The 23,936-nt window shown below is 42.6% G+C and overlaps 1 protein-coding gene across 1 annotated transcript in view; it reads right to left on the bottom strand.

Annotated features, from left to right (window-relative positions):
- zgc:136858 (uncharacterized protein LOC678543 homolog) overlaps positions 1 to 23,936 on the bottom strand; it is an 88,460-nt gene that overhangs the window by 18,920 nt on the left and 45,604 nt on the right. The window contains 7 exon segments of the mRNA XM_059652239.1: positions 200 to 288; positions 7,346 to 7,512; positions 9,479 to 9,616; positions 10,616 to 10,730; positions 11,203 to 11,331; positions 18,586 to 18,680; positions 22,074 to 22,140. Of these exon segments, the coding sequence (XP_059508222.1) occupies positions 200 to 288; positions 7,346 to 7,512; positions 9,479 to 9,616; positions 10,616 to 10,730; positions 11,203 to 11,331; positions 18,586 to 18,680; positions 22,074 to 22,140 (800 nt within the window).

Here is a 23,936-nt window from a genome sequence, read left to right as displayed (position 1 = left end):
AGTGACGTTCCAAAAGAGTACCTCACAGATTCACCTTGTCTAGAATCAGTGTTGACTGGAAAAATTCTATCCAGAACAAAACATCCAAATGTGACAGCCAAATTGAGAACATTTCTTGAACTGGGAAGATGCGTATCACTGTGCATTGACAGAGTCCAGACAGTTATCAGAAACACATCAGATGGCTATGGTGCCTTACCTGTCACCAGCTCCAGATACGTTCAGTATTTCTTCAGGTTTAACAGCAATTGCTGGGTAATGTATAGCACAAACCTTACCAGGTACAGTCTGGACAAAATAAAAACATTTCATTGCAGTGTCACCACCGGTTAGAGCACAGGTAGACCATGGTATGGGTATTGGAACATGGGTGAAAAACATACAGAAATTGTCTTAATCATGCTGTTATAGAACATAGAACATAGAACATAGAACAGTACAGCACAGAACAGGCCCTTCAGCCCACAATGTTGTGCCGACCATTGATCCTCATGTATGCACCCTCAAATGTCTGTGACCATATACATGTCCAGCAGTCTCTTAAATGACCCCAATGACCTTGCTTCCACAACTGCTGCTGGCAACGCATTCCATGCTCTCACAACTCTCTGCGTAAAGAACCTGCCTCTGACATCCCCTCGATACTTTCCACCAACCAGCTTAAAACTATGACCCCTCGTGCTAGCCATTTCTGCCCTGGGAAATAGTCTCTGGCTACCAACTCTATCTATGCCTCTCATTATCTTGTATACCTCAATTAGGTCCCCTCTCCTCCTCCTTTTCTCCAATGAAAAGAGACCGAGCTCAGTCAACCTCTCTTCATAAGATAAGCCCTCCAGTCCAGGCAGCATCCTGGTAAACCTCCTCTGAACCCTCTCCAAAGCATCTACATCTTTCCTATAATAGGGCGACCAGAACTGGACGCAGTATTCCAAGTGCGGTCTAACCAAAGTTTTATAGAGCTACATCAAGATCTCACGACTCTTAAACTCAATCCCCCTGTTAATGAAAGCCAAAACACCATATGCTTTCTTAACAACCCTGTCCACTTGGGTGGCCATTTTAAGGGATCTATGTATCTGCACACCAAGATCCCTCTGTTCCTCCATGCTGCCAAGAATCCTATCCTTAATCCTGTACTCAGCTTTCAAATTCGACCTTCCAAAATGCATCACCTCGCATTTATCCAGGTTGAACTCCATCTGCCACCTCTCAGCCCATCTCTGCATCCTGTCAATGTCCCGCTGCAGCCTACAACAGCCCTCTACACTGTCAACGACACCTCCGACCTTTGTGTCGTCTGTAAACTTGCTGACCCATCCTTCAATTCCCTCGTCCAAGTCATTAATAAAAATTACAAACAGTAGAGGCCCTAGGACAGAGCCCTGTGGAACTCCACTCACCACTGACTTCCAGGCAGAATATTTTCCTTCTACTACCACTCGCTGTCTTCTGTTGGCCAGCCAATTCTGTATCCGAGCAGCTAAGTTCCCCTGTATCCCATTCCTCCTGACCTTCTGAATGAGCCTACCATGGGGAACCTTATCAAATGCCTTACTGAAGTCCATATACACCACATCCACAGCTCGACCCTCATCAACCTTTCTAGTCACATCCTCAAAAAACTCGATAAGGTTTGTAAGGCATGACCTACCCCTCACAAAGCCGTGTTGACTGTATTTGATCAAGCCATGCTCTTCCAGATGGTCATAAATCTTATCCCTCAGAATCCTTTCTAACAACTTGCAGACGACAGACGTGAGACTTACCGGTCTATAATTGCCGGGGATTTCCCTATTTCCTTTCTTGAAGAGAGGAATTACATTTGCCTCTCAGTGTCGGCCATACCACCAATTAAGTTTAAAGAATATGCATAATGATCTGTAGTTTGGCCATGAATGTATAAGCAAGAGTAACAGTGCTTTTTTTTTTAAATATGAAAATGCTGTAGCAACTTTAGGTAAGGCAGATGTATCATTAAAACCAGAGTTTGAAAAGCTATTGTCCATGGAGGGTAGCTTCATTGTTAGCTTCCAAAAAATGCCCATTTCAAAATGGAACAAACAACATGAAGTCGCTGTTAAGCAACAGATATTGACTAAATTTTCCAGAGTAAGACCTGTAATGAAGTGATACAAATAGTCCGTCTTGGAGCCATTTAAAGCTTGCAAATATTTCAGTGAACCTGTATTGCCTGTAAGAAATTATTCTAATGATATGTCAAATGTTAAATACTGACAACTAACGTCTCTGGCCCTGAGCGTTAATTGTACAAGGATTTAGTCTCATTACTTAAGGTATTACTTGTTGGATGTTGGAAATAAATAAAATCTAGAATTTTAATATTTTTCTTAGTATTTTTCTAAGTCAATTTTCCTTTCTCTTCATGTTTTTATATATGACGTAGCAATCAATCCACACTTCCTTCCAGTTTTTTGTATTGTCCATTTCACAATCATTTCCAATCTGATAGGGTACTTCAAATCAGGTCACAGACGCCTCATTTCTTTCACTATGTGCTATCAGCTCCTGTTTTCAGCAATTCACCACAAAAAAACAATACAAACCTAAACGTAAGAGGGCAAATGCCATTAGATATGGCACTCTTTAAAAAAGGAACAGAAAATGAGAATTAAAGGCTGTTTAGCCTGACGTCAATGGTGGGGAACACGCAGCAATCAATTATTAAGGATGTAATAATTGAGCATTTGGAAAGCATTGGCAGAATTGGTCCTAGTCAGCACAGATTCACTTAAGGGAAATCATGCCTGATAAATCTTCTGGAATTTTTTGAGGATGTGACCTGTTGCATAGACAAGAATGAATCAGTAGATGTTGTGTGCCTGGACTTTCAAAAGGCTTTTGACAAGGTTCCACGCAAGAGATTGGTAAGCCAAATTAAAGCTCACGGTATTGGAGGTAATGTGTTGACAAGGGTAGAGAGTTGCCTGACAGACAGAAGTCAGAGATAACAGGAGCTGCAGATGCTAGGGAATCTGAGATAACAAGGCGTACATCTGGATTAACACACCAGGCCAAGCAGCATCCTAGGAGCAGAAAAGCTGACATCTCGGGCCCAGAGATGAAGGGTATAGGCCCGAAACGTCAGCTTTCCTGCTCCTAAGATGATGCCTAGCTTGCTGTGTTCATGCAGCTCTACACCTAGACAGAAATCAGAGTTGGAATAAAGGGGTCCTTTTCAGAGTGGCAGGAAGTGATAAGTGGGGTACCACAGGGTTCATTGCTGGGACCCCAGCTGTTCACAATATACTTTAATGATTTGGACGAAGGAATTAAATGGTACTTCTCCAAACTTGCAGCTGACACGAAGCTGGGTGTCAATCAGAAGGTTAGCACTTCACCCCAGAAAAAGGTAGACTGGAGATTGGGTTGCCCAGGTCATTCTTGGTTCCAGAGATGTCAGTGTGCTGAAGGTGTGTCACATTCTTTTCTCTACCTCGTGTAGGTAACTCACTGGCTAACAGTTACTTTAACATGGTGTACAGCTGGATGAACACAGCAGGCCAAGCAGCATCTCATGAGCAGGAAAGCTGATGTTTTGGGTTTAGACCCTTCATCAGAAATGGGGGAGGGGAAGAGGGTTCCGAAATAAATAGGGAGAGAGGGGGAGGTGGATTGAAGATGGATAGAGGAGAAGAAACGTGGAGAGGGGACAGACAAGTCAAAGAGGCGGGGATGGAGCCAGCAGAGGTGAGTGTCGGTGGGAAGCTGGGAGGAGGTTGGTCAATCCAGGAAGGACGGACAGATTAAGGGGGTGGGATGAGGTTAGTAGGTAGGAAATGAGGGTGTGGCTTGAGGTGGGAGGAGGAGATAGGTGGGAGGAAGAACAGGTTAGGGAGACAGGGACAAGCCGGGCTGGTTTTGGGATGCGGTCGGGGGAGGGGAGATTTTGAAGCTTGTGAAGTCCACATTGATACCATTTGGCTCAAGGATTCCCAAGCGGAATATGAGTTGCTGTTCCTGCAACCTTCGATTGCATTGTTGTGGCACTGCAGGAGGTCCAGGACGGACAAGTTGTCTGAGGAATGGGAGGGGGAGTTGAAATGGTTCGCAACTGTGAGTTGCAGTTGTTTATTGCAAACCGAGCGTAGGTGTTCTGCAAAGTGGTCCCCAAGCCTCCGCTTGGTTTCCCTGATATTGAGGAGGCCCCAACAGGTACAGCGGATGCAGTATACCACATTAGCAGATGTGCAGGTGAACGTCTGCTTGATGTGGAAAGTATTTTTGGGGCCTGGGATGGGGGTGAGGGAGGAGGTGTGGGGGCAAGTCTAGCACTTCCTGCGGTTGCAGGGGTAAGTGCTGGGTGTGGTGGGGTTGGAGGGGAGTGTGAAATGGACAAAGGAGTCACAGAGAGAGTGGTCCCTCTGGAAAGCAGACAAGGGTGGGGATAGAAAAATGTCTTTGGTGGTGGGATCGGATTGCGTTTGGCGGAAGTGTTGGAGGATGAAGCGTTGGATCCAGAGGTTGGTGGGGTGGTACGTGAGGACGAGGGGGATTCTTTTTTGGTTGTTATTGTGGGGAGGGGGTGTGAGGGAGGCACAGTTGAGGGCGTTCTGGACCACTGCGGAGTAAGTTGCGGTCCCCACCAACCTCTGGATCCAACGCATCATCCTCCGACACTTCCGCCATCTGAAATCCGACCCCATCACCGAAGACCCACTCTTGTCTGCTTTCCGGAGGGGCCACTCTCTCCGTGACTCCCTTGTCCGCTGCACACTCTCCTCCAGCCCCACCACACCTGGCAATTTTCCCTGCAACTGCAGCAAGTGCAGCAGCCCCTACACCTCCCCCCTCACCCGCATTCCAGGCCCCAAGGAGATTTTCCACATCAAGCAGATGTTCACCTGCACATCTGCCAATGTGGTATACTGTATCCATTGTACCCGTTGGGGCCTCCTCTACATTGGGGAAACCAAGTGGAGGCTTGGGGACCACTTTGCAGAACACCTCCGCTCGGTTCGCAATAAATAACTGCACCTCCCAGTCGCGAACCATTTCAACTCCCTCCCATTCCTCAGACGACACGTCCATCATGGGCCTCCTGCAGTGCCACAACGATGCCATCCAAAGGTTGCAGGAACAGTAACTCATATTCCGCTTGGGAACCCTGCAGCCCAATGGTATCAATGTGGATTTCACACGCTTCAACATCTCTTCTCCCCCTACTGCATCCCAAAACCAGCCCAGCTCGTCCCTGCCTCCCTAACCTGTTCTTCCTCTCACCTATCCCCTCTCAAGCCGCACTCCCATTTCCTGCATACTAACCTCAACCCACCCCCTTGACCTGTCCGTCCTCCCTGGACTGACCTATCTCCTCCCTACCTTCCCACCTACACTCACCTTTACTGGCTCCATCCCCGCCTCTTTGACCTGTCTGTCTCCTCTCCACCTTTCTTCTCCTCTATCCATCTTCCATCCGCCTCCCCCTCTCTCCCTATTTATTTCAGAACCCCCTTCCCCTTTCTGATGAAGGGTCGAGGCCCAAAATGTCAGCTTTCCTGCTCGTGAGATGCTGCTTGGCCTGCTATGTTCATCCAGCTTTATACCTTGTTATCTTGGATTCTCCAGCATCTGCAGTTCCTATTAGGTCAGTTACTATCACATCATGTTTTTGGACAAATTCAAGAATGAAAATCTGACAGTAAGCACACAATTGAAAATTAGGGAGCATGGTGATACAGGAGGAAACTGGGGTAGGAAATGGACAATAAAAGCAGATTTCTCAAGAAAATTTATGCTTTCAAATGAATCTGAAACTAGGAAAATTAAGAAACTAGGTGTGTTTATCAAATATGGTGTTAACATGGAGCCCCTGATGGAGAGCTCAGCAATATGGGGGGAAACACAATAATGACAGAGATTCAATTGTTGGAGAGGCTAACCAGACTAGAATGATGGTCCTGAATGTTTTGTTGTATTCCAGCTGTTAAGCTACAGTGTATCTTAAAGTGAATGGAATTAGCAGGATATCAAACTGAATAGTTAATGGGTAGATTCACCCCCCCTCTCTCCCTATTTATTTCAGAACCTCCTTCCCCTCCCCCATTTCTGAAGAAGGGTCCAGGCCCGAAACATCAGCTTTCCTACTCCTATGATGCTGCTTGGCCTGCTGTGTTCATCCAGCTCTACACTTTGTTATCTCAAGTAGAAATAAGGCAGTTTTCAAGACAAAATGGGTGCTCTTGATGGTTAAGTTCTGAGAACATTTCTATTTAATTTATGTAACCAGAATGTTCAGGACGTGCCATCATTGAAGGTTGACCTAGACAAACAGTGAATAGGAGGAATAGCCAGGAAAGCAGAGTTGAAGGTCTAAATTAATCCAATTGTTTTGAATAGCCAAGCAAGCTCAAAAGGGTGTTCAGTTTACTCCTGCCCCTGTCACTTACACTCTCAGCAATGATTTAGAGAGGGGATGGGAGGGGTTTGTGTTGAAATTTGTAGATGATACCAAAACATGTGCCAGGTAGGTTTCATCCCAACGTGGAATTAACAATAAGCCAACATGAAACTTTGACAGAATCTTCATTCTACACTGGAGTATATTGCAGACTGACCAAGAAGTTGCCAGGTAAGGGAAGTATGAAGAAAAACATGAAAGGCTGGATCATTTTTCAACAGACAAGCAAAAATGATGGATCGTACAACAGAGGAGTTCATGATAATGAAAGGATGTGGCATTGCAGATCGAAGCAGAATAGCTGAACGGGCAAGATTGATGGTTAATAATTATAGGAATAAATGGAAAGTATTTACATGGCAAAAGAAACTTCTTCACCCAGAATTGAGACTGTGCAACAGCTTTCCAGGGCTAGTGCTCTAGTTAAAACTTGTGAATATCTAAAACTAAGGGATAGATCGATGGAGGAACAGGGATTGTGTACGTGGCAACATATTGAGTAAATTTAAGTGATTCAGTTGTGTGAAAGGAAATCTTAACAGAGTGGCTGGGCTGAAGGCTTGCTTTATATCTTAACTTATGCATTTACAAGGCAACACCTCATTTCAATTGTGCAGCAGTAGCCAATGGTGTAACAAATTTTAAGGGGCCACTGTGTGGGAAATTATTGGTTTATGACAACACATGGATGCTCTATATTTGGATTACCTGAATTGTGTCTTAACTCAGCAGTCACTCACACCTCAGACACCACTCAACTGCAACTGATAACCTTGGAGCAGGTTGCTGATCACCTTGTTGGCAAAACAATGTGTGCAATGTTTGAGAAGGAACCAGAATTAATGTCAACACTTTGTGAATGAATAAACAAACATTCAGGTAGGCTACAAGTTAATGAATGAACAATTCAATTTAATTGCATACCTTAGGAGCTTTCTTTGGCTGAAGAAAAATAGTTCCTTCTTCATTTCTGCTGCATAGGAGTACACCTTGGTGACCCAGAGTCACAATCACACATTGCAAGTGTTTCAACAGCGGCCGTGACATGTCCAGAGCAACACCAATGACATCATCCAACAGCGTGGGTAACTCTGTGCAATTGAGAAAAGGAGGAAGATAACCTTGCAGACACTGAAGGAAAGCTCACATTACGAGTGAATGCTGAGTCCAGCAGTGCATCAATCCAACAAATGGCTGATAGCTATGTGCACTCATACTAACGGAGCATCACATCTAACAGACTCACTGCATCCACACTGCTGGAACAAAATAATGAATTTAATTAATTTTGTTTCCTGCCACCAACTCTGATAAATTTGTACAATTCAAATGCAAGTTATTCATAAACATAACAAAGTAACAGATTTATTACATTGTCCAAATGTTTAGGATTTAAAGTCCTAAAAATGGGATAGACATTTCCAGTGCTCAGTATAAGGCCTGATTGATCGTCCATGGATCGCACATTCAGAATATTAACTCTCCAGTCATGAGCAAAGATGAAGATACACATAAATGTTTGTATAACAGGGGGGCAGCACGGTGGCTCAGTGGTTAGCACTGCAGCCTCACAGCACCAGGGACCCGGGACCCGGGTTCAATTCCAGCCTCGGGCGACTGTCTGTGTGGAGTTTGCACATTCTCCCCACATCTGCATAAGTTTCCTCCGGGTGCTCCAGTTTCCTCCCATAGTCCAAAAATGTGCAGGCTATGTGGTTTGGCCATGCTAAATCGCCCATAGTATTCAGGGGTGTGTGGGTTATAGGGGGATAGGTTTGGGTGGGATATATCAAGGGGCAGTGTGGACTTGTTGGGCCAAAGGGCCTGTTTCCAATCTAATCTAATCTAAAATATAAGCCAGTACATGTGCCTCACTAGAAAGTGATAAATATCATCCATTGTTTATATTGAGATGCCCTCATGCCATCCTCCTCCTTGTTTCACAATACAATCCAACTCCCAGTGCAGTGACAAATCAGTTTATAGAGCTGGTGTGTCACTACAGCATGGAATGAATGTGTGTATACACACATACACACAAACAAATACATACACACAGTTTCTGATTGCAGCTTTGCTGCTGGAGGTCAACTAGAAGCAGTCTCTCCCATAAAAGGTGTATCTTTATGAGGTCACTCCCCACAAGATGATTTGCTGACTGGACCTGAAGTCAGCCATTCTTTACCAGAAGCATCAGTAGAGAAAGTTGAGTTGTATCAGAAAGAGCAATGGACAGGTGGAGGAGAAAATACCTTTTTCTGAAGAAACAAAATAGAGTCTCAGTATTAAATCAAACATATAATACACAATATAAATATAATAATGAAAGAATAAGTTTGTGACAGTAAAGGGGAGTAATGGGAAATCCTCTGCTTGTAGACACAGTGCTGGGGGTTCAGCCTGCTTTCCCTCTGCCCTTTGGAGCAACACATGACTGAGGAAAAGGCAGATATTGCTGGTATTGGTGTCACTGATGTTGTTATTTCTCAATAGAGCTGCAAACTACAGGTGCACAAGCTGCTGCAATCCCGCAGCGAAGGCCGATAGCAGGGAAGTGAAGACGAAGGTGAGTGAAGTCTAAGACAAGCGAGCTTTCTTCCAAAATGTTGAAAATCACTGTCAAGAAGTGACTGCACACTCTCAGTACAAGCTCTGCGAGCACCAGGCTCTGTCAATTGTAGTTATTTACTTTCTAAGCTTGAAGCCTTCCCAGTTTTGTTGGGGAAAGACTATCCTCTTCACATGCACCTGGTTGACTGCAGCTTGAGGAACTACTACACCAGCTTAAAAGTCAGAATGTTGGGTTAAATTGACAGTTAACTGGGAATTTCAATACTTCTGTTACTTACTCAGCAGCCCCACAGTTTAATAGCAAACCTGTAGGAATTAAACCTTGAAGTAGGTGTGATTGCGATAGGTTTCTGTACTGGCATTATTTTTTGAGGCTTTAGACTTGCTCCCACCTGAAACCACCTGACAGTCGAAACTCTGTCTTTTACCCATGTTGACTCAAACCTTTGAAATTTGCTGCAAAATAAATACATTAGAAATGCTCACCTGTTGGCACTGGTAGTCCAAGAGCCTCATTCATTGCCCGTAATTCCTGCAGATTGGGTGATGTGTATGTCAGAGCTTTCCAACTGTCTGACTCGAACGGTTTGCAAGCTGCGAGACAGTGTGTTGGTTCAAACAACACTGCAGACAAGACAATGCATATAAAAAGTTGTTGGAAGTTTGTTTAACATTCCATTGTTTTAGCAACATTTACATACTTTTTCTGTTAGAATGTTAGCTTTTCTGTGCAGAAGTGACACGACTATCACTGCTGTTGCTGCTTTGTTGGAACCAGCGATGGAAAAATATTGTGCTCTCAGCAACTAGATGCATCGCAAGACACCAAAGATTTCCTTGAAATGAATGCATGAATGAATAATTTTTATTTTGATATATATCTGGTGAGATACAGTGAAAAGCATTTTGTTGCCACAATCCAGTGCCGTTTTAAGTTATAAGAAGAAAGTCCTTAAATAGAGTTCATCTTCATCAGCCAGGGTTCCAAACATGGCTCCAGGGCTTCTGCAAGGTCTCTACAAGATTGGGCTCAAGGACTCTTGCTCTGGATACAGCAATGATGATGCTGATTCCCCAGGAGACTCTGGCTCCTCATGTCGCCACTGTCTTGCCAACACCACAAAGTGTCCCTGCTATGGGCCTGCTGATGTCCAGAGTGCCTGCTGTAGCACTCACACTGTTACAATTGACAAGGGGTGAGGTACTGTACTGACTCAGGGCAAATTAACTTGGAAACGCAGTAACTTAACTAATTGAACAGCGGGACTGTACAATGTTGTGTAATCATGAACTAGTCTATAGCTCCTATTTTAACAAAGTGTGGAGCTGGATGAACACAGCAGGCCAAGCAGCATCTTAGGAGCACAAAAGCTGATGTTTCGGGCCTGGACCCTTCATCAGAAAAGGGAATTTTCTGATGAAGGGTCTAGGCCTGAAACGTCAGCTTTTGTGCTCCTGAGATGCTGCTTGGCCTGCTGCGTTCATCCAGCTCCACACTTTGTTATCTCAGATTCTCCAGCATCTGCAGGTCCCATTATCTCTGATAGCTCCGATTTTGTTTGGTTTGAATTCCTAACTCATTGATGTAACACTTTCAGTTATGTGCTTGGTGCAGTCCATTACCTGGTGTTCCATGTTCTTTTGCAACACTGCAGACATAATTGATAGTCGATGCAGGAATATTTCCATCTAGACACACAAATGAGGCTAACTGGAGTTGCTTCTTGAATTTAGAAACCTAGCAAATAACAAGCAGACCAGAAACACAGAGATCAGAATAGTGGGAGCCAGGAGAACAAACTAGGGAGAAGTGAGCTGGTAGAGTTGTTATCTCACAGAAATTCTATTATTGGTTTCTGGGTTTGTCTTGACTGATGTTAGGCCAGTAATTCATGTATAGTAATGCCATAGTTAACCTAATCCAAACGACAGGAATAGGGGTTGGTTTCAATCAGACTGCTATTTTACATCTAATCCATTTCAACAGCCCATTAATTTAAATGGAAAGTGTACATCATAGAACAAAGATGGGGCCTTCAGCTTTGTATGAATCTAAACCATGTCATGCAGTTGCCAAGAAAGCATTTGAGGAAGAAACAGATTGGTTTAATTCCTCTTCTGATGTGTACAATTTCTGAAATTTAAAGGTTACCACAGCTAGTTTGGTAAGGGACAGAGAACTATGGATGACAGATCTGGGTTTCCCTTACATACTGTTCTGTTATTTGCTGGTGAATGTCCATGTCTCCAATGCCCAGGCTTAGTTCTCCATTTGCTGCAATCACTGCACAGTACACTGCTGTGCTATGTCTTGGTAACACTGCCACTGCACCAGTATCCTAGGAAGAGGGAAGACAGTATCTTAATCTGAGAGTAATCTAATAGCACCATACAAAACAGAGTCAGTTATGTGTGCTGTTCTGCCATAACCAAATGCAGTGGTACCACGGAAACCAAAAACATCAACTTGCATTTATTTGCTAGCTCTCACGCAAGATATATCCTGGATTCTTTCAGAACATCTACTCTCTCCAGCCTGTGATATTTCTCCTTAATATGATGCTACCATTCCTTTCTTTCCTTTCCCACCTTTGCTGATCACCATGTATCCAGGAATATTTAGTACCCTGTGCTGCCATGTTTTGAGAATGATTACCATTTTTACGACATTTCCACCTGGTGATCTGCACTTGTAGCTTCCCATCCTTATTTATCTCTCTCTGAATTTTCACAAACATAAGGTGTTAAATAAAAGATTACTACACAAGAGAAGAGAATATGATGCTGGGGATGTCAGCAAACTTGAGTTTTAGAATTTTATATTTGCTTAACTGAGCTATTTTGAGGTTAGACAGTCCACTACTCTAACAAAGAAGCCACATAAGTTTTCACAGTACAGCACACTAACACACTTTCAGAACACTAACCATTAGGATTGTAAATAGCAAACAACTAGTAACCTTTAGTTGATCATTCCATTGTAAATGAAGAAGTGATTAACAATCAATAGTTAACAAAAGCTGTTATCTTGATCAACTTAATTTAATTATATTAACTGCCCATGCTTTTAAAAGGATTGTAGAACATGTGGGAAAGCAAAGAATAAGACATCTCAAGAGTCTTATCAACAGCGCTGCCCTTGAGTCTTCATTTCATAAACACAAGCATGGATAAAGGTTTGTTCATTTTAAAGATAAAGTCAAGACCCTAAAACACAATAATGTCTCATCTTTAAGGCAATCAGCAGACGTAGACAGATCCAAGCAAACTGACCATTCCCTCACTATTAACAAATTGGATTTCACCACTAACTTTTAATTGGGGGGGGGGGGGGGTTCACGAGGAGTATTTAATCCCAAATTGAGTATGAGCAGGTTCTCAGAACTTTTGTTTGAGTATATGGTTTATCTGTAGACAGCTGGACAGTATATTCCTGTCTCAGGACAGGATTATGTCGATTTGAATTAACCTAGTTTTCAGGGCCAATTCTTGTTGGTTACTTTCATTGGTGAGTCAGATACCAGTCAGCACAAAAACTGGAGGTGGCTGGTGTCAAGCAAGGAAAGATTTCCAGTAATCAATCTGGGTTCTGTACTGGCCATTTAGCTCAAAGTCGGTCCTGCATTTTCATTATGGGATAACCAACTTTTGTATTTTTTTTTGTTAGCCAGTTTGACAGTCCTTAGATGTTAGATGTATACTTTTATTTTTCTTAATAGAATTTGGTATGATACATTGACTTTGTGTTCTTGTGTTGCCTGATGGGAATTTGCAATAAAATCTGAAGCAGCTGCTTGAAGTGGTTAATTCAAGACCTTTAATTTTACAATGTGCACAAACAAATTGAACTAACAGAAATTATCTAAACAACAACCTTTCCAACTTGTGGAGATGATACATTTGCATTGAGATGGGATTAGTTAATTAACAGGAAACAGAGTCAAGACAAGTGGGTCTGTTTTCAGGTTGGCAAACTGTAGCTAGTGGAGTGCTTCAGGGATCTGTACTAGAACCTCAACTATTTACTGTCTATAATAAGGACCTGGACAAAGGAGCCAACTGTACAGCACCCAAATTACTGACAACACAAAGAGACTGGAAAGTAAGTTACAAGTAGGATACAGAGTTTGCAAAGGGTGTATGTGGGGTAAGTGAATGTGCAAAAATTTGGTAGATGGAATATAATGTGGGAAAATATGAGGCATTCCACTTTGGCAGGGAGAACAGAAAAGCCAAATTTATTCCATTATTGAAATGGCAGAAATATGGCAGCAAAGGGCCTGGAGTTTCATGCATGAATGACAACACATCAGCATGCACAGTAATTAGAGCGGCAAAAGGAATATTGGTCTCTTTGCTAGAAGGACTGAGTATAAAAATTTGGAGAGAACTACTCCATTAGATAGTTTTGAGCAACTTCTTTAGAAAAATACAAACTCCCAAGGAAAGCAGTTCAGGGAAGGTTCACTATGGTGATTCCTAGGATGAGCGTTTCCAAAAATACTTGCTCAGAAGATGTGGATTGTGCTGGCTAGGCCAGCATTTATTGTCCTCTCCAATGATGCTTGAGAAGGTGTTGGTTAGTTGACTTCTTAAACTGCTGCAGCCTATGTGCACCTACAATGCTGTTAGGGAAGGTATGATTAGACTTTGTAGCGGTTGATACAACTGAGTCATTTGTTAAACTGTTTCATTCTGCTGCAGGTCTGGAGTCACACATACAGCAGAGTAGGTGAGGACAGCAGATTTCCTTCCCTGAAGGATATCACTCAATCAGATGGGCCTATTTCTTTTAAAAGGTCAATCAATAATAGTTTCATGGTCACCATTAGACTATCTTTAAATTGCAAATTTATTAACTGCACTAAGAGCAATAGACATAAGAACAGAAATTAGGCCATTTGGCCCATTGAATCTGCTCTGCCATTCAGTCATGGCTGTGAAGTTTCTCAACCTCATTCTCCTGCTTTCTCCCTGTAACCCTTGATCCACTTGGCAATCAATAACCTATCTGTCTGTCTTAAATATACTCAATAGCCTGGCCTCCACAACCTTCTGTGGCAATGAATTCCATAGATTCAACACTCCCTCTGGCTGAAGAAATTTCTCCTTATCTTCATTCTAAGGATATTCCCTTTACTCTAAGGCTGTGCCCTCAGGCTCTAGTCTCTCCTACCAATGAAAACATCTTCCACTCTGTCCAGGCAGTTCAGTATTCTGTAAATTTCAACTAGATCCCCCCTCATCCTTCTAAACTTCAACAAGCATAGACCTAGAATCCTCGCATTCCTCGTATGTGAACCTCTGCTGGACCTGCTCCATGGCCAGTACATCCTTGCTGAAGTAAGGGGCACAAAACTGCACACAATACTCCAAATGTGGTTTGACCAGAGTGTTATAAAGCCTCAGAAGTACATCTCTGCATTTATATTCTAGTCCTCTTGAAATAAATGCCAACATTGCATTTGAACATAGAACAGTACAGCACAGTACAGGCCCTTCGGCCCTCGATGTTGTGCCGACCTGTCATACCAATCTGAAGCCCATCTAACCTACACTATTCCATGTACGTCCATATGCTTGTCCAATTATGACTTAAATGTACTTAAAGTTGGCGAATCTACTACCATTACAGGCAAAGCGTTCCATTCCCTTACTACTCTCTGAGTAAAGAAACTACCTCTGACATCTGTCCTATATCTTTCACCCCTCAATTTAAAGCTATGCCCCCCCCTCATGCTTGCCATCACCATCCTAGGAAAAAGGCTCTCCCTATCCACCCGATCTAACCCTCTGATTATTTTATATGTCTCAATTAAGTCACCTCTCAACCTTCTTCTCTCTAACGAAAACAGCCTCAAGTCCCTCAGCCTTTCCTCGTAAGACCTTCCCTCCATACCAGGCAACATCCTAGTAAATCTCCTCTGCACCCTTTCCAAAGCTTCCACATCCTTTTTGTAATGCGGTGACCAGAACTGTACGCAATACTCCAAGTGCGGCCGCACCAGAGTTTTGTACAGCTGCAGCATAACCTCTTGGTTCCGGAACTCGATCCCTCTATTAATAAAAGCTAAAACACTGCATGCCTTCTTAACAGCCCTGTCAACCTGGGTGGCAACTTTCAAGGATCTGTGTACATGGACACCGAGATCTCTCTGCTCATCTACACTACCAAGAATCTTACCATTAGCCCAGTACTTTGCATTCTGGTTACTCCTACCAAAGTGCATCACCTCACACTTGTCTGCATTAAACTGTATTTGCCACCTCTCAGCCCAACTCTGCAGCTTATCTATGTCTCTCTGTAACCTACAGAATCCTTTGTCACTATCCACAACTCCACCAACCTTAGTGTCGTCTGCAAATTTACTAACCCATCCTTCTATGCCCTCATCCAGGTCATTTATAAAAATGACAAACAGCAGTGGACCCAACACCGACCCTTGCGGTACACACTAGTAACTGGTCTCCAGGATGAACATTTCCCATCAACTACCACCCTCTGTCTTCTGTCAGCAAGCCAATTTCTGATCCAAACTGCTATATCTCCCACAATTCCATTCCTCTGCATTTTGTACAATAGCCTATTGTGGGGAACCTTATCGAATGCCTTGCTGAAATCCATATACACCACATCAACCGGTTTACTCTCATCTACCTGTTTGGTCACCTTCTCAAAGAACTCAATAAGGTTTGTGAGGCACGACCTTCCCTTCACAAAACCGTGCTGACTATCCCTAATCAATTTATTCTTTTCTAGGTGATTATAAATCCAATGTCTTACAATCTTTTCCAACACTTTACCAACAACTGAGGTAAGGCTCACTGGTCTATAATTACCAGGGTTGTCTCTACTCCCCTTCTTGAACAGGGGAACCACATTTGCTATCCTCCAGTCGTCTGGCACTATTCCTGTAGACAATGACGAGTTAAAGATCAATTTGCCTTCCTAACTATCGACTCCACCTGCAAGTTTACCCTAACAGAATCCTGGACTAGTCCCTTTGCACTTCAGATTTCTGAATTTTCTCCCCATTTATAAAATAGTCCATTCTTCCTACCATAGTGCTTGATCTCACCTTCCCACATTATATTCCAACTGCTAATTCTTTGCCCTTTCTTCTAACTTGTCTAAGTCATTCTGTAGCCTCCCTGCCTCCTCAATACTACCCGTCCCTCCACTTATTTTTGTGTCATCTCCATAGTAAGATACAAACCCATCTTCCCAGAACCTTACAAAAGGGCATGGATGTGGTGAATAGTCAAGGTATTTCCCTACAGTAGTGGAGTCCAAAACTATAGGATATAGGTTTAAGATGAGAGAGGAAAGATTTAAAAGGGATCTAAGGGGCAACTTTTTCATGCAGAGGGTGGTGCATGTATGGAACGAGCTACCAGAGGAGATGATGGAGGCTGGTATAATTACAACATTTAACAAGGCATATGAATGGGTAAATGACAATTAAGGGTTTAAGAGAGATATGGGCCAGATGCTAAGAAATGGGACTAGATCAGTTTAGGATATCTGGTCGGCACAGACAATTTGGACCAAAGGGTCTATTCATGTGCGGTATAATTCTATGAGTCTACAACTTATTCTCATCATAGCTTAGAAAAATGAGAGGTGATCGTATTGAAAAATACAGAATTTTGACGGGGGTTGACAAGGTGTGGTGCTGAGAGGATGTTCCCCTTCAAGGGGTCCTTTAGAACCAGACAGCAGAATTCCAAAATAAGGGTTCTTCACTTTAAATCAGAGCTGATGAGGAATTTCATCTCTGAGGATTGTTAGTCTTTAGAATTCTCTTCCCCAGTGAACAGTAGAGGCTTGAGTGTAATTAAAGTTGAGCAGACTTTTGACTGACAGGAACTAAGAGGTTACAATGGAGCAGGTGGGAAAGAGGAGGTAAGGCTACAATCAGAAGACCTATGAGCTTACTGAAGAGTTGAGCAAGCTTGTGGGGCTGACTGTAATAAACACACAGGAATGGACTGTGGTATCTTGGATCTTCCTTGATTCAGAGCAAAAGCTATTAATCACAGGGCAGTTCTTCCCAGCTGGACGAAATTGACCTAGATGTCAGTTAGTAATAAGACATTACAGCCAAAGGCTGACATGCCCCTAAGAGCTTCCAGTAAGGCCATGAAATGGGAGGAATGCATACTAAGTTTGTAGGAGCATGAGGATGTAGTTTCAGGTCAGCACCTCTCCCACATTTCGTTCTACCCATGCTGACGTGAAGAAATTTCAAGCTAATGCCTGGTTCTTCTCAGCATACGTAAAGTGTTGCGAAGTTGGGTACAGTACATGTGAATTAAAAGGCAGGATGTTAGAATTTATTTCTAAAAATGATGCGGGTGGTGGGGGAGAGTGTGTGGTCCCTTTAAGAGGTGATGTGTTTTTCCAAGTTGGAGATAGAATGTCTGCAAGCAGCTGCAGATGTGTAGACAGTTCTTAAATTGAAACATATGTATCAATTTGACATGTAGTTGGTAACCGAGGCTTGTTTTGATGTTAAGGCAACCTGATATTCATTGATAGCTTGAATATCAGTGAATAAATTTAAACCATGCCCTAGATACTAAAACCCAATCAAATTTAAATCTGATGATGTTGACAACTTAGAATCAATCCTATTATAAGAAAATTGACAGGTCATCAAGGGTATATCAGAAGACGGCTTTTGAAAATCAGTTTGAGGGCAAACTACCATTGGAAGATTAAAACTCTGGTTCTGACAGAAATCTTAAAGCTCTCTGATTAAGCACCATCTATGAGGTGCAATCGTAATCTTAGCTAATATTCCTGACACGAGGATTGGACAAAGTAAGAATTCCTGACTGAAGAAAGGCAAAAAAGGAACAGAACATTGTGAAGACACATACCAACTCTAGTTTTGCAAGTCTGAGTTTTGTGTTATTTTTCTTATTACTTTGGTTTATCTAGGTTGGACTTGTATTTATTGGATAAGCATGCCGTTAGAATTTTGTTCTGTTTGGAATTAGTTAGTAGTTATGAGGTAATTGTTTGCTTTGCTACTTGGTCTGTTAATTTGTTCACCATTAGAGTTACATAAATAAATTGTTACTTGTTGATTGTAGAGTGACTATGAGGAGTTCATTTCATTTAGCCATCCCCACTGTAACAGACTGGGGGCTCGAGTCTGGGGCCTGGCTTGTTTGTTTACAGGATCTGAATGGATTTGCGTAGATTTCAGCAGATTTGGGGTATGAAAGTTCCCAGCAGACTTAAACAGACATCAGGATTATTGTCCTAGATCTTTAATTAAAACTTACGTGAGAAGTGCTGTTTAATTTTGGTTTTAATTATCAGAGGGGTTTGACATCCTCCTACTAACAAAAAGCTAGAATTCAAACCCCACCTGCCTGTGCATACATTCCATCTAGTGGAGAGTTTCAGAACAGAATCCCCAGGGAGGTTTTCCTTACTAAAGCATGCTTGTTCCTCAGGAAAGGGAAGGTGTTGATACATTTTTAAAAAATGCTTTGGAAAGCATCCTAGGTCAGTAATATATATATTAAGTTACATTTAGAAATGAATTCCTGCTCTGAGCTAACACATGAAGGCCTACCATATGACTGCAAAAACGAAGAACTGCTTCTCCACTGGTATCCTTTCCAATGGCGGAGATGAACAGTGGATTCAACCCCAAGCGACTGAGACAGTCTGAAACAGACGAAGTAATACAGACAATAGTAACTGCGCAATTAGCTCTCTCTTTACCCAACCTGTGGCAAAATTGATAGATGAAACAGGTCATTTTCTGGATCTACAAAATCACTTGAAAGGATCTGATCAAGCAGTAAATGTACTGGATGGCAGTCTTTCATTACTAATCTGGTGTTTCCCTTAAATGTTTACAAACTGTCCTCGAGGATTAAAACTGCAATGAATGTAAAATTCTTCTGTCTGAGAGAAAGAGAAGTATAAACAATGAAACTAACAGAGAGAATATTTCATTTGTGATTCCTGACTCACCAGCATTAAATAATCCCAATCAGAAGGCATTACTACTATTATTAAAGTTAAGATAAGCACACATTTATTTTATAGAAAAAAATTGTAAAACACTTCCATTATACTATTTTTCTTGTATTGCAAGTGGCACACATTAATGAACCAATCAAACTGCCAGACCTGCCAACCCTACCAAACAGTCCATGCCATTTATCAATCTCAATGTAGCTGATAACAAATCAATAGAAAAGGCAGTCATGAACTGAACTCAGTCATTCAGATTTCCTGTATTTCTGTGGTGAGGCCAGTAAGTGCCGGCTGCATTGAAACCCTTCAAAATAGGCAACCGAGAGGTAAAACGTGAGTTCACAATGGAAATACTCAAACCATGATAACCTGATCTCAGTGGCAATGCCACAAAAAGATGTGGGGCAGAGGCAGGGAATTCCATCAGGATGGTGGTTCAGTGGTCAGCACTGATACACCACAGCACCAGGGACCCAGACTTAGTTTCAACCTTGGGCGTCTATTTGTGTGGAGTTTGCACATTCTCCCTGTGTCTGTGTGGGTTTCCACCAGGTTCTCTGGTTTCCTCCCATTGTCCAAAGATGTGCACAGCCATGCTAAATTGCTCACAGTGCCCAGGGATATGTAGGCTAGTTGGATTAGCCAAGGGAAATGAAGGGTTACAGGGTTAGGGGAGGGGGTTAGGTCTGGGTGGGGTGCTGTTCAGAGGGTCAGTGTAGACTCGATTAGCCAAATGGCCTGCTTCCACACAGTGGGGATTCTATGGTTCTTCTATGAAATGACAGAAATCGGAAGGACCAACATTCTTTCACAGCCCCATAGTGGATGGCTCAGGTTGTGATGGTAAAATGGTGAGTATAAAGATCATGTTGAGTGTAGAGGTATACAGTAGGACAAAAGTGAAATCGTTGGGTTGGGGGGGGTTGGGCTGAAGGCAAGTCCTGTATGAGCCATAAAGTGTACACCTGAACAGGACTGGAACAAACATCCTCACAAGTTTTAAACTCAGGGGATAGGAACCTGAGGGCAAATTCAGAGTGCAAAACTGAAATGTGGCTTAATGAGGGGCAAGAATAACAGCTCCATATAACTGGATGTAGACTTTTCAGGCATAACAGTGAAGGGGACTGAAAAAGTGTGCAGCGTTGCTCTAATGGTTGAGTATCCTTCATCCACATGCCCCAAAAAATAAAAAGACCTAAACTGAAGTGTCTATGTACTAACTGAACTGAAAACCACTGGTTGAGCTTTAAAAGGGTGAAATAACATAGAGTAAATAGAATTAACAGCTTCTAAGATGACTAGACATTTGCATTGCTGTATCTCACAAACTTCAGTCAGTAAGCTGGAGAGAACTGTCCAAAAAATTCAGATATAATCATCTTGCAGAAGTGTAAATGAGCAATCCCGACTTATTGACAGAACCATCCAAAAAAAACACGTGTATTCAACTGAGTACAGGTTGAGCATTAGATCCAATCATTTCAAACGATGAACTTCAGCCAATGAAGGAACTCATCCAGTCATAATCCAAATCATGTATACCATGGATGTACAATCAACTAGCAGTGACTATCTTCTTATAAGTGGTAAAGTGCAAGAAGGGACCATATCATGAATCAACTAATCCTCTTTTGTTTTTAAGAAATTGCTTTCCTCCAGGTCACAGGACAGAGCAGAAGAGATGCCGAAGAAGTAGGGCCGTGAACTTGAGGCACTGTTTCTTTCTCTGTATTGTTCCTATAGACAAGATCCGTGCCTATCATCTGAGAAACTGTACACTGAAGTTTCAACCTTCCAGTTGTTATTTCCAACAGAAAAGATAAATCATCCATCAACACATAAATCATCTTGATGCCAAATCTGGGTTGAAGATCAAGCTCAGCCTGAAACCATCCAAGTCATCAAGCAAAATGCATACAAACATATAGCACTGGTATATATTGATGCATCATAAACTATCAGCTTTTACTGGACTTTAAAATATTGCTTAATCTATTCTTCCAACTTGCAATATATGTTTGCGTGTGCATGTTATGTACCCTTAAATGCATGTGTCTGAGAAAGTCAATGCAGTTAAATTTTTTTAAAATTTAAATTGTGTTAAGTATAATAAATACAACTGCCTTTGTTAAAACCTTAAAGAAAACTTGAATGCCTGAGATTCATGGTTACAGCTTGTAAACAGTTAATCATCAACTAAATTGGCGAGCATATCCTTTTTAAAAGCATTGTTGTGTTGGCAAAAAGTAATGAAAGCAAGGAATGAGAAAGTAAGTCTACTACACTTCATCTGACCATAACATTGTACAGAACATCGGTTCAGCCTCAATAGATTCTTGTGTCAGTTTTGAGCATCAGACCGTAGGAAAGGTAAGACGGCATTAGTAGTACAGAAGAGATTCACAGGAAGAATTACTGTTACATTGCTAGATTGGAGAGGTTAGGGTGATGTTCCTTGAAAGAGAGATGTTTGAGAGGATATTCGATGGAAGTCTTCAAAACTATGAAAGGTCTAGTCAGAGTAAACAAGGAGAAATATTCTCATTGATGGAAGGATCAAGAACCAGAAGTAAAGGCAAAATGTGGAAAAAACATTTGCATGCAGAGAGTGGTTATGACTTGAATTGTACTGCCTGAGAATATAGTGGAGGCAGGATAAATCAAGATATCCAACTGGACACTGGATTGTTATCTGAAGAATCAGAATGTGCAGAGACAATGAGAAGACACTCGAGTAGCATTAGGGAAATTAGTCCAATGGAAAGTCAGCAAATACAGGCTAAAAGACTTCCCTCTGTGCTATATTAATTCTGTGATTCTGTAAAAGCATTATTTTCTAATGTCCTACTCAATATTCCTCCAGAACCTCAAAAGCAGGTGACCTGTGTTCACTTTATTCGCAACAGCATCTGATGGACAATGTCATCCAATAGCGGTATAAGGAGGTAATGTCTCTTTTAACATTACCACAGGGGCATAAAGAAATGATGTCCTGTAGATTGCTGCATTTTTTGCTGTCAATTATTCCTTCATCATTCAATATAAAAGGATCAAGAGATGAGAAAAGTGTACCTGCAAGGTTTCTGCCAACTCCCCCTATTGACTGGCGTACAGTACCACGGTTTGTGGATCCAGTGAACTACAATAAAGAAACAACAAGCAGATTGTTGTGAAATAGTAGATGTCACATCAAAGTCTACACATTTTATTTAAGTGTCAGATATGGTTTAGCGGTAACAATCTCAACTGTGAGGAAAGTACGGATATGATGGAGCCCAACTTTACAATTACAAACATGTGAATAAGGAGTTCAGTAGACCATTCAGCCCCTTAAACCAGCTCTGCCACTCAATAACATAATTGCTGATCTGTTAGTGTTTCAAATTGTACATTTTCATCGGCTGTCAATAATCTTCGATTCCTTTACTGAACACAAAACTGCCAGTGTCGTAAAATTTTTCAGGACATTGCCTCAAATGCCTTCTGGGGCACAAAGTCACACAAACCTCAGAAAAAAAACCAAACATTCTCCCTGTTGCTTACCTAAAAGGGCAACCCCTAGATTTGAAACAGAGCTCTCTAATTCAGGACTTATCCACAAAAGGAGACATGTTTCCACATCCAACTTGTCATTCAGGATCTTATACGCTTCAATAAAGTCATCCCCTCAATTCTTCGAAACTCCACAGGAACCACACCCAATCAGTCCAACATTGCTAATAAGACAATCTACTCATTCCAAGTATTAATTCAATAAACCTGCTCAGAACCACCTTGGAAATATTTATGTCTTCCTCGAATAAAGTGACCAAAACTGCACACAGTATTCAAGATGTGGTCCCACAAATGTCCTGCATCACCAAAGTACAACATTCTTTATAAACAATTCCTCTTGCTTTAAGGGAGAGCATTCCGTTCACCTTAATTTCTTGATGTACTGCGTATAAACATTTTGTGCCTCATTTGATTCTGCAGCTACTTTCCACTTAAGTCATATTCTGTTTTTATGAAAAAATTCTTCCTGCGAAAGTCACCTACTCTACTTAGCCTTACCCACATTGCACCAGATCTGACAATATTTTCCCGATTCCCTTAATTCGTCTGTCAAAAAATTCCTTTTGTTATGTCCTTTTCACATCGTACTTTCTTACCTACCTCGGGGCGCCAGCACATTCAGGTACCACATTTTCAGGACTTAACTGAGAGATACTGAGTGAGCCTGCATTCGCCCCCTCCCTCAGTCCGAAAAGTGAGCCTGCACTCACCCCCTCCCTCAGTCCGAACAGTGAGCCGGCACTCACCCCCTCCCTCAGTCCGAACAGTGAGCCTGCATACAACCACTCCCTCAGACCAAACAGTGAGCCCGCATTTGCCCCCTCCCTCAGACCGAACAGTGAGTCTGCACTCGCCCCCTTCCTCGGTTGGAACAGTGAGCCTGCACTCGCCCCCTCCCTCAGTCCCGAACAGTGAGCCCGCACTCACCCCCTCCCTCAGTCCGAACAGTGAGTCTGCACTCATTCTCTCCCTCAGTCCGAACAGTGAGCCTGCACTCGTCCCCTCCCTCAGTCCGAACAGAGAGTCTGCACTCACCCCCTCCCTCAGTCCGAACAGTGAGTCTGCACTTGTCCCCTCCCTCAGTCCGAAGAGAGAGTCTGCACTCACCCCCTCCCTCAGTCCGAACAGTGAGCCCACACTCACCTCCTCCCTCAGTCCGAACAGTGAGCCTGAACTCACCCCCTCCTTCAGTCCGAACAGTGAGCCCACACTCACCTCCTCCCTCAGTCCGAACAGAGAGTCTGCACTCACCCCCTCCCTCAGTCCGAACAGTGAGTCTGCACTTGTCCCCTCCCTCAGTCCGAACAGAGAGTCTGCACTCACCTCCTCCCTCAGTCCGAACAGTGAGCCTGAACTCACCCCCTCCTTCAGTCCGAACAG

Source organism: Stegostoma tigrinum, chromosome 18, assembly GCF_030684315.1.
Source record: "Stegostoma tigrinum isolate sSteTig4 chromosome 18, sSteTig4.hap1, whole genome shotgun sequence".
Lineage (NCBI taxonomy): Eukaryota > Metazoa > Chordata > Chondrichthyes > Orectolobiformes > Stegostomatidae > Stegostoma > Stegostoma tigrinum.
This window is presented reverse-complemented; position numbering and strand designations above follow the sequence as displayed.